Raw genomic sequence first — 12051 nt, 5'->3', positions numbered from 1 at the left:
AAAATATCAACATAGAATTAACAACACAGGATCCAGATAAATTGAATATCTCTTTCTTCAACTCAATATTAAATATAAAATTAAAGTTAGGCGATCGGGCTATTTCTTGCATTTGTAAGAATAGAAAATAGAAATTTATATATATTTATATATAAGCGAAATACCATTCACTGATTAATCGAGAAAAATCACAAATTATAACATCTACTAACTTGAAATTTGGCAGGTGGGTTCTTTATAGGGTGAAGACATCCGCTAAGAACAGATTACGAAACTCCACCCCTAATGTATCTTTAGAAATCAACCCCTTTTTGGAGTTAAATTTAATGCTCATGATCATCATCTCATCAATTTAAACAAGTCATGGGATAAAGCCTACCAAGACGCATTCTAAAGTTCTAAAGCATCTAAGTTATATCCGAATATAGAACTATGTAACTTTAGAGCTATCATCATTAAATATATATATATATATATAAAATTATTCGTGTACGTGCTGTTGAGTGATTTGGAACTCTTGTCGGGAGCCAATCCGGGTGCATCACTTAGGTATTTGTGCAATGCGAAATAGGCAATAAAATTTAATGTACATGTATAATTTCGTACCCATGCCGTTTAGAAATAATTTATTTATAAACTTATATGAAATGTATGTGTATTAGTTATTATAGTAGGTAGTCTTACTTTCTTATTTACAGTTACGATGTAACAAAACCCCGGTTTGAATCGATCCGTTCATCGGCATCCGTAGCCAATATTATAGATATTATTCGTAGATAGCATAAGACTACATTTATTTTAATATTTAAAAAAAGAAGAAGGAAAAAAAACATAAATAATTTATTTATTACACATACACATTTATTTTATTATGCAATAATTCATATTTTGCACTTTAGTCATGGAACCGAGTTATTGCTGTATTTCTTGTCAATGTTTTGCAGTAGACCCTATATACAAGATCACTTTTTCTATATACAAATATGAATTAAAAATAATTACTGTATAAATCTTGTGTAACATTTGTGATTTTGACTGATTTTCATTTCAAAATTTGTGAACAAAGGCCTGATACGCTATGTACAGAAGAATGAAAGGCCGGAAGGGCAACTGTTGTATGAATAATAATAATAATATCTAGTGATGAAACTTTTAGCCATTGAGGCAACATATTAATAGCGTATTGAAATAATTGATATTTTAATTATAATTTAATTGAATTGCATAAGTTAAATTCTTTTTATCCATTAATAATCAATCACAAAATTAGTTTTATAATTAAGGTAATATATATAAGTCAGAATATTGTTCAGTAGATTAATTACACAAAATGCGAGGAAAGGTACGTAGAACTATTAACATTATCAAATCTGTGTTCGACCATACATGATATCAATCATGATCTTGTTGAAATTAAGAACTGGGCTACATCCTTTGGGCTTCTTGTTAATCCCTTGAAGTCGAAGGCAATGGTAATAGGTACCAGACAGTTATGTAGCAAAATTAATTGGGACATTGTACCATCAATTGTCTATGATGGAACTCAAATTGCATATAGCGACCAAGCTACTAATCTGGGGTTAGTCATAGATTGCAATTTATCATGGAGAGCTCAGGTTAACGAAGTCAGTAAACGTGTCCATTTCTCTCTGCATTCTCTAAAACGTTTGCAGAATTTCCTTCCTTTTAAAACAAAAATATTACTTGCACAATCCCTTCTTCTTCCCATCCTGGACTACGCTGATATCTGCTATCTTGATGCGAATGAAGAGCTACTTGACAAACTAGATAGACTTCAAAATTTGTGCATTCGTTTCATTTACGGTCTGCGCAAATTTGATCACATTTCTCAATTTCGACGTCAGTTAAAGTGGCTTCCTATCCGACTTCGCCGGAGCTTGCACATATTATCGCTTCTTTTTAATATATTAAACCATGGTAGCCCTGATTACCTACATGAGCGTTTTCTGTTTTGTCCTGCTCGTGAAAGACCAGTACGCGCATGTGTGGCGTCGAAAACTCTTGAGGTACCATTTTTTAATACTACTTCCTATGGTAACTCGTTTTCCGTTGTTGCCGCTCGCCTATGGAACTCTCTTCCAGATAATATTTTCCATAATAATGTTACGATAAAATCTTTTAAAATCAGAGTTAAGCAACACTTTCTTGCCACTTAAGTTTAATTTATTTTATATGTATGTATATATATTTTTTTGTATCTATGTAAGTTGAATGTATATATATATTATAGATAATGGTATATATTAATGTATATATTTGTATTTAGTGTGTAATATATTCATTTATCGCTAAGTCTACTTGAATTCTATAATATAAAACTAATTGATATTGTACCTACACCATAAATATGTATTACAAATAATCTCCACTAAATTCAGGGTTTCTGGAAGAGATCTCTTGTTAGAGATAAGTTATCCCTTTGTACACAATTTTCATTTATATAATTTTCTGTATACTCTGTTGGTACATAAATAAATAAATAAATAAATTATTTTATGTCTAAACATGATTTTGATTAATTTTAATAGTCACGAAATTGATGCCAGACATATTTCTTTTAGCTTAAAATTAACATAATTTTCTTTTTCAGATGTCTTTAATGTACTTTGGTTTACTTTGTTTGGTTGCGTCAACTCTTGCGCTTCCAACTATTACCGATCCTTCTTCTACGAGTTCAAATGATATTAAGGAAAAGAGAGAAGAGTATGTGAACCATGTAGGAGTTGATAAAGGTATATCTTCGATCCCCGGCTCTGTTCATGTACAAACGCAAGACCAATCTTATGCAAAAAATACAGATACAGAGGATTCGAAGGACGAACAAGAAATTGACGAGTATAGTAACGACCATAACCATGTTTCTAAAGAACTAGAGGATGAAGAGGTCGAGATTGAAGAAGTAGAGGATGCGGATGAAGAGGTATACGATGAAGGGGTAGAGAGCGAAGAGGTAGAGATTCAAGAGGAATATGATGAAGAGGATAGTGGTGAAGAGAATGATGATAAATATTCAAAATTTGAGAAAAGTGTTATCATAAAATGGAAGATTCCAACATCATTCCTCTTAAATAGCTTGATTGCCAATATGCCGCCTGGAATTCGTGCTCCTTATCCTTACGTTTATCAACCATCCCGATTTCCATTACAAAATATGGTTCCATTTCATCCGGCCTATGTTAATTATCATTAATAAAACGAACTGACAATTATTTGACAGAAATAATTTTTTTTGACATATATTTTTGTCGTTTGTGCTTTGCACCCATTTCGCCCTTACGTTTCCGATCATTCCAATTGACATTTATATTCAATAATAACTTAAAAGTTGCATATCTGGACTTTATAAATTATTAAAGAAAACTAAAGAACCAAAATATACTTTATTCGAGTCTAAATAGACAAAAAAGTAATTTTGTATAAAGGGTCTACTGTAAAAACGACGAGAAATTCTGCAATAACTCATTTCCATGATTAAAGTGCAAGATATGTTTTATTACATATTAAAATGTGCTTTCAAATATTATTATCAACCATCCCAATTTCCAGAACAAAATGTACCATATCCGGCCTATGTTAATTATCATTTGTAAAACGAGCTGACAATTGCTTGGCAGTAATAAATTTTTTGTTTTAATTTCTTTCATATACTTTTGTCGTTTGTGCCTTGCACCTATTAATAAATATAATTTTTGAGCATAAGAGTTTTTGTGATAGACGTTAAGTTCGGCGTCAAGTTCTTTGTCAAAGTTTATTTATTATCTTTATATCAGATAGTCAAACTGTGCACATTCTTTATTTTTATTCAATTTACCACTACTACCAGACTGGCCAAATCTCTCTCCTCGCAGTTTGTATAAGGGTCATATATTGTTCAGGTATAGATCGGTGAGCTCTTCAAGAATTGTTAAACTTATTTTATGACCGACTTGTCATTATAGTTTTAATTTTGAGGATGCCCATTTATTAAAAACTAACGAGTTATACTCTTAATATTAATGTTACTGACAGCATGCAAATACTCGTACATGAAAAACATGTATTGGTTTTTCTGCTGACCGAAACAGTTGTCAGAATAAATTACTATTTCTAGGTTTTGTATATCATGTATAGATTCCGATTTATTTTCCAAATACAATTTAATATATAAGCCTATATCATTCGCTCCTCGAAATCCGTCAATTTCACTACAAACGAAACATATTTTTTTAATTTAATATATAACATCCACGGGCTCACAGTTGCCCGTGCCTTTTTTTACATTTTATTTTTATAAATTGTAGCGTTATTTTATATTTTTACTAAACATCAGCAGATCTTCGCTGGACTTCGAGCTTGCCGTCTTCTTGGAAGACGTGGCCCACACTGTCATTTTTCTTTTTTTTCAGTTTAAAATAATATATAAATAATATATGGTAATATATAATATATAAAAATACTGTATATAGTAGTTTTTTTTATCCTAATTACTGTAATCCAGCGGGCCCTGCTCCGTGCTCGATCAGAGAGAGCACAGCCTCGGCGACTCTGATGTCGCGTTTATGTATAGGTGTCTTAAGGCTGTGCTCTAGGATGGTCTTTTCTGAATCACCCGCCGCTGAGCCGATGAATCTGCCGATAGCGTCGCTACCATCGTCCGTGTAATAGACACAGGTGTTAGTGTGTCTAGTGATTGCCACAACTGCGTGAGGAACACTTTCGTGTATACAGAGCCTCACATTCTTCGACTGGACTATGATAACGTCGCCGTAGGTCCGTCCCTGAGATTCGTGGGTGGGTGAATCTCTCCATTTTGAGGGAGTGGACGATGGGGCTTGCAGAGTAGATGTTACGGTAGACCTAACGAATGGCGTATGCGACGTCCAGGGGGTTTCGGTGCGTACAGGATAACTCACGGGTGATGTTTGTTGTCAGGCTTGGTCGGCAGTACCTCATTTCGGACAGATTTTCTCTGTCGATATAAGGCAATTGGTTGATATATCTGATGAGGACCACCTCGCTAGCTCCGGACAGCTGTGCCGCCATTGCTATGGCTACGAAGTGGTTCATGCGGGCTTCGTCGATCGTAAGACGGTTACATTTCATGCTCTCGTTGAACCCGTTCACTAGCACGGATGCCATAGTTCGTAAACTTGATTTAGCTTTTTCGCCAAATCGGTGTGTAAGTTGTTCTTTCAGGTCTTTGCCGGCTTCGATTGTGGAGGTGACTACCACCTCTTTGTCCTCATCGAAATTCCTGACAATGTGAGTCGTCTTTCCGCATCCTGGTACCCCGTTTATCCACGATATCTGTGGCAGTTCCCAACCCACGAGAGGTGCGTCGACCCCCGGACTTTCTGAGATGGACTTTGCCATCGCGAGTATCCTGTCGTCTAGCATTACTCTCGTGCATCTGGCCACTATTACCACTTTGTCTCCTGTTGGTGTGAAGAACCTAGGGAATGCGTCTTTTCGCCCCTCATCTTCAACCAGGCCTTCAACTTCAGTGCGACGTCTTGTTCTTCGGAGATACCAGATCGCGGATTAAACACGTCACCGCCGTCACTGCAGGTCCAGGGCTCGGCCGTCTGTCTCGACGGCACTTCGGGGTCTGGGCCGTTCTCTGCGCCGCTATTTTCTACTGCAAGCGCTCAGATCCACTTAATTGGGACTCGATGGTGGCCGGCTTTGCAGTGGGGAATATCGTTGGGACCTCGGGTTTCAGGAAACCCCCCTGTCCTCATATGCGATAACCTCATGTTTTTTCGAAGCTAACAGGCAGCCAAAGTGGACAGCAATGTCACCTGTTTTAAAAGCCGACTCTCACGGCGTCCACGCTTATCGTACTTGGGTTCCCTCCGTGGTCCTACTCGCCCATCTTCGAGAGCATTCTGCACGCCATTACAAAGGAACTTCCTCTTCCCATTCGAAAAGTGCGACCACTTTGTTTCGTAGTCGCATCAGTCGACAGGTCAAAGCAACCGGCATTTGCGTTGTTAGCGCGTCGATGGTGGTCCGCTTGATGCTAACATTGGAAGTGCTCCCTTTAATGAGTAAGGCTATTCCAGGAGACACTGTCAAGCGATCTGAGCCCTCCGGGTAACAGAATCCAATGCCCACCCTCTCATTATCTCCACTGTACAGTATGCCCGGTGTACCACGTTCACCCATGTTTTGCAACAGCTCCGTGAACGCGGTGTATTGAGTGGGCTGGGTGGACGTGATGGGCTGGTCTCTCTTTACGAGCAATCCCCGTAGAGTATGTGGGTGAGCCTGTAGTTTTTGCCTAAGGGTGTTACCGGTGGTCCGGGTTTGGCTTTACTGGGAAATCGACATCAGGTTTGTATTTTGAGTTTTGTGTTGTGTGCTTTGTGGTGGAGTCTGTGCTGTTGAGGGTATTGTGTTTTGAATTTGTGGTTGTGGGAGGGTTAAGGATGGTGCAGCGGACGAATTATTTCTTTTTGCAGCTACTTGGGCGGCTTTTCTGGCGAATGCGAGAAACGGTGTTCTTGTATCCTCCTTCTCCATGATGGTTTGGAGAGAAGACTGGTCCAGTCTGTTTTGAATCTTGCTTTCCAGTTCCTGTCTTCCTAGGCCGAATCTTGGGCATTCTAGGATTATGTGGACGATTATTTCCTCGCATTCGGGGTCACAGACGCAAGAAAGGCTATCTTTGATTTTAAATCGGTGGAGGTAAGCCGCGAACCCCCCATGGCCGGTCAAAATTTGAGTGTCGGTTGGTGTTAGTACCGATGTTCTTACCAATTTTTTGGCCTTCTTTATGTCTGGTAAGAATAATTTAGTGACTGATCCGGTTTGTGAGGAGTTGTAGCGTAACTGCCACCGTTTGACAGTTTCCTCTCGTATCTGCCTCCTGACATGCGATATTGGGACTTTATCGTAGTCAGGAGCCGTCTTTTTTGTGAGAGCTGCTTTTTTGGCTAGCTCGTCCGCTCTCTTATTGACCGGCGTTCCTACTTGGGCTCGTAACCAGAAAAACCGCACAGTTCTTCCCTCCTCTTGGATTTCTCGTATGCACTCCTTCATCTCAAGGGCCAAAGGATGAGTTACCAATGAACACCTTAGTAGGTCAAGCGAGGATCTTGAGTCGCTCAAGATGTTAGTAGAGCGTTGCTTCGATTTCTTGACCATTTTGATTGCTCTGAAGAGTAAGAATACATTTCCGATTGGAAGACTGAATTGTGCGGTTCCAAACGAAACGTGGAGTATCTGGATTCTCTTCCTTGTACCCACCATGTGAGGTCAGCACCGACTTTCCCTTCTATCTTGCTGCCATCGGTGAAAATAAGGGGGCCGACTATATGGTGTTCTTCAAGGGTTTGTGAATCCAGGCTCTCTAGGCGAACATACTCAGTTGTTTCGAGTAACGATAGGTGGGGATTTTGCAGAGGAACCACCCTGCACTCTAGTTCACGTCCAGGTGGTAGGACATCCACGATGTAGCCTTTTTTTATCTTGATAGGGTGGCAGCCTCTCGAACGCGGAGGTCAAGGGGGAGTAGTCCTGCTAGTGCCGATGTGAGAGATACTGTCCTGTACGCCTTGCAAATCTTTAGAGCGAAGCCTCTTTGCAGCGAGTTTAACTTATTCCTTAGCGGCAACTTCTCTGCTGCGGCAGACCATACGCTAGCCGCGTTCAGGACGATAGGCTCTATAACCGCCACGTAGATGATTCTGATTATTTCTCCATTGAGACCCCATGTGACCTTTGCTGCACGTGCTAATTGTTTGTTAATTTCTGCCGCTTTTTTACAGGTAGCGGCCACATGTGCGTTAAAGGAGAGTTTGGAGTCTATTATGAGACCCAGCAGCTTGATCTCGGTTACTAGACTCAGCTGGGTGCCGGCCATATGGATCACTGGAGAGTCGAATTTGAGCTTCTTGGTGATAAGCATCGGACCAATACCAATCCTTGGTAAGGTAGTAAAAAATCTTATGGTGGGCAGGCTTCAATGGCGCCTACTCCCCACTTTGCACCCGAACCAGTACGGATTCATGCCCCAGCGAGGAACGGAAGACGCTCTCTACGACCTAATCGACTATATCCAAGAGGAAGTAAGATCAAAGAAATTAGTACTTCTGGTATCACTCGATATAGAGGGCGCTTTCGATAATGCATGGTGGCCAGCCCTTAAGAAACAGATGGTACGCAAACATTGCCCACGCAACTTGTATGCCTTGGTAGCATCCGATTTACAGGATCGGAGGATAAAAGTCAACTATGCCAGAGCGACCAGTGAGAAGGGAACCACTAAGGGATGTGTCCAAGGATCCATTGGTGGACTGACCTTCTGGAACCTCATCCTGGATTCGCTATTACAAAAAATGGCAACAATGGGGGTTCACTGCCAAGCCTACGCAGACGATGTAATCCTTGTTTTCTCCAACCACCGTACCAGCGGGTTGCAGACTACAGTTGAATCCACCTTAGCGGCCGTAGGAGTAGGGCGTCGAAAACAAGCTGAGCTTCGCAGCGCACAAGACCAACGCAAACGAAACATTTACAATGATCTCTTCCGCGATAACCAGCTGTGAAGTAGTTCACATTCAACTTGGACTTGTAACAGAATATAACATCAGTTTTGCACATAGGAAGAGACAAAACCAAAGTTAAAGAAATCAAAGTTAATTAAATATTTCATAATTCGGGAAAAGTCATAAAGTCATTAAACATAATGAAACATTTATTACAGACAATTTTATAACACATAATGTTTGTAATAATTTGAAAAGCGTCATAAAACAAACAGTGACACTTTTGGAATCGCATTATACAAACAATATTTAATTAATGGTAACAGACAACTGGCCTTAAACAAAAAATGTCGTTTTATTGTCTTATGTCAATCCTAAGATTCTCGAAGCATGAGAGTCGAAAGCTGACAGTAAACTTAAAATAACGGTTTAACACTCAAAATATATGTATTTTATAAACCACGACACGTTCTTATCCGTTTACTGTCGTTGTAGTAATAGACGGAGGAGAGGAGTTCGTTTAGTGTCGAACCGCAACTACTGCTTTTTTGATCAACGGCTGCGAATTAAGACACAAGAATCGAAGCAAAATGTAAATTCCGCTCTCAGCAACTAGATGGTGTTAAAATATAAATTTTCTTAAATTTAGTTTAGTGGCGGTATTGGAATAAGCGTGCGTTATACAAACTTTTAATTTAATACTATTTTATTTATTTTAGTGATACCATTGATGCTCACAGCATACCAGCATGGCAGAAAAAATGTGAAAATACAGGAACAAATATTAAATGCACAATGTATTTAAGGTATGTTACTTGGATAATGATTCATGCTGTGTTGCTTAAATAGCTTCGAAAATAAGCCATCATTTCTCGTAAAAAGTAAAGGATAAAAAATGGGTAATATGGGTTATGCTTAAGAGATATTATATACAATCGCGGACTTTTTTGATGACTTTTATAAGGTAAACAATACTGTAGTGCATTATTTTGATCCATCGTAAGGTTCAGCCAGCGTTTGCAATATAAGCGCAAAAAATGTATTTATTTACGACATCACTTTAGAGACCTCTAAAATTATTATCAGTGTTCGTCTACCTATATGCCTTGTTGTGCCTGTATTATAAATCACTCTCCCTAAAGGTGTCTGGGTTGTTTTTATACAGACAGCACGTTGGTGCCGGCAAATAATTCACTCTTGTACTAATAATAATATTTTAAAGGCACATTTTAATATGTAATAAAACATATCTTGCTCTTTAATCATGGAAATGAGTTATTGCAGAATTTCTCGTCGTTTTTACAGTACACCCTATATACAAAATTACTTTTTTGTCTATTTAGACTCGAATAAAGTATATTTTGGTTCTTTAGTTTTCTTTAATAATTTATAAAGTCCAGATATGCAACTTTTAAGTTATTATTGAATATTAATGTCAATTGGAATGATCGGAAACGTAAGGGCGAAATGGGTGCAAAGCACAAACGACAAAAATATATGTCAAAAAAATTTATTACTGTCAAATAATCGTCAGTTCGTTTTACTAATGATAATTAACATAGGCCGGATGAAATGGAACCATATTTTGTAATGGAAATCGGGATGGTTGATAAACGTAAGGAGAAGGAGCACCAATTTCAGGCGGCATATTGGCAATCAAGCTATTTAAGAGGAATGATGTTGGAATCTTCCATTTTATGATAACATTTTTCTCAAATTTTGAATATTTATCATCATTCTCTTCACCACTATCCTCTTCGTCATATTCCTCTTGAATCTCTACCTCTTCGCTCTCTACCCCTTCATCATATACCTCTTCATCCGCATCCTCTACTTCTTCAATCTCGACCTCTTCATCCTCTAGTTCTTTAGAAACATGGTTATGGTCGTTACTATACTCGTCAATTTCTTGTTCGTCCTTCGAATCCTCTGTATTTTTTGCATAAGATTGGTCTTGCGTTTGTACATGAACAGAGCCGGGGATCGAAGATATACCTTTATCAACTCCTACATGGTTCACATACTCTTCTCTCTTTTCCTTAATATCATTTGAACTCGTAGAAGAAGGATCGGTAATAGTTGGAAGCGCAAGAGTTGACGCAACCAAACAAAGTAAACCAAAGTACATTAAAGACATCTGAAAAAGAAAATTATATTAATTTTAAGCTAAAAGAAATATTTCTTGCATCAATTTCGTGACTTTTAAAATTCATCAAAATCATGTTTAGACATAAAATAATGTTAATAGTTCTACGTACCTTTCCTCGCATTTTGTGTAATTAATCTACTGAACAATATTCTGACTTATATATATTACCTTAATTATAAAACTAATTTTGTGATTGATTATTAATGGATAAAAAGAATTTAACTTATGCAATTCAATTAAATTATAATTAAAAGATTCATTATCTCAACATGCAATTAATATGTTGCCTCAATAGCTAATAGTATGATCATAAGATATTATTATTATTATTATTCAATTATATGACAATATTTACTCACTAATGGAGATTTACAACAACCCCAATTGCACCCTTGCATTATAATATTCTCATTACTTATTAGCTTCCATACACTGCACGCGGGCAGAGACGTAAAATATAAAATCGGCACTTACAAACAAAAACTACTGTTTTTGTAAGTACTTACAAACAAAAACCTTTGTTTTTGTTTGTAAGTACGTAAGTACGTAAGTAGTTTATATTAATAATATAAAATCAAATATCTCACAATACAAATTTATAATAAATTCGATTTCGTATTAAAAAATAACTCTTTTAGATTTCTTCTTTCTATATGCTCACATAACAGCTAGGAGCAGCTCTTGAAATGCATTTTAAAATCTTATCTAATTATAATGTATATGAGAACTGACAGCAAAACTATGTTATAATATATTTTTAAAATTTAAATATTTTATAGTTTTTAATTTAAATATTCGGACCTGCAATTATTTGTAGTCTGTTTATTTTGGAATTAAAGAGACGATAAACTATTAATAAAGCTATTAGAAAGGCCAATATAATTTACAAATAATGTGTTTAAAATTGAAAATTTTCGATATGTATATAAAAAGAAAATAATAAAATACGTAACAGAAGCTAAAGAGATAGCTATATCCTATTCGAATAGAAGATGGCCTCAAAACAAATAAACATCTTTGACATTGAATTGAGATATAATTGGTCGAGATCTTAAATAACATTTAGGTACATATCTTATGTTAAGATTTGTGAAAACAAAATTGCATTTTGAATGCCGCCAAAGTTGTTATGGGAACATTGTAAGCAAACTGAAAGTGGGTATAAGGTGAAATAGTTTTATATTAAAAATGTTAATCAAGAACTGATCGTAGCTTCTCATATAGCAGTAGCGATCACTAAATCGCACGTAACTTGTAAATTTAAGGTTTACTTGTATAATAGGCTATACATATAATTTGTTAACTACCTACCCTATTTACCACCGGTAAAACTTAACTTTAATATGTAGCACGTGGAACAATTTACCCTAACAATTCTTAAAGAAATAAAAAACGTAAAATGTTTGAACA

The 12051-nt window shown here is 37.0% G+C and overlaps 1 protein-coding gene across 1 annotated transcript; it reads right to left on the bottom strand.

Moving 5' to 3' along the window:
* Positions 1-7468: 7468 nt before the first annotated feature.
* Positions 7469-7912, bottom strand: LOC125064341. Its single transcript, XM_047671330.1, has one exon. The coding sequence runs from the start codon at positions 7910-7912 to the stop codon at positions 7469-7471; it is 444 nt and encodes a 147-aa protein (XP_047527286.1).
* Between the last annotated feature and the right edge of the window lie 4139 nt (positions 7913-12051).

Source organism: Vanessa atalanta, chromosome 5, assembly GCF_905147765.1.
Source record: "Vanessa atalanta chromosome 5, ilVanAtal1.2, whole genome shotgun sequence".
NCBI lineage: Eukaryota > Metazoa > Arthropoda > Insecta > Lepidoptera > Nymphalidae > Vanessa > Vanessa atalanta.
Note: the sequence above shows the minus strand (reverse complement) of the source record. Positions and strands in the feature narration are given on the sequence as shown.

Excerpts from the sequence above, each read along its gene's own strand:
- LOC125064341 (XM_047671330.1), bottom strand. The coding sequence starts at position 7,912 with ATGCTTATCACCAAGAAGCTCAAATTCGACTCTCCAGTGATCCATATG.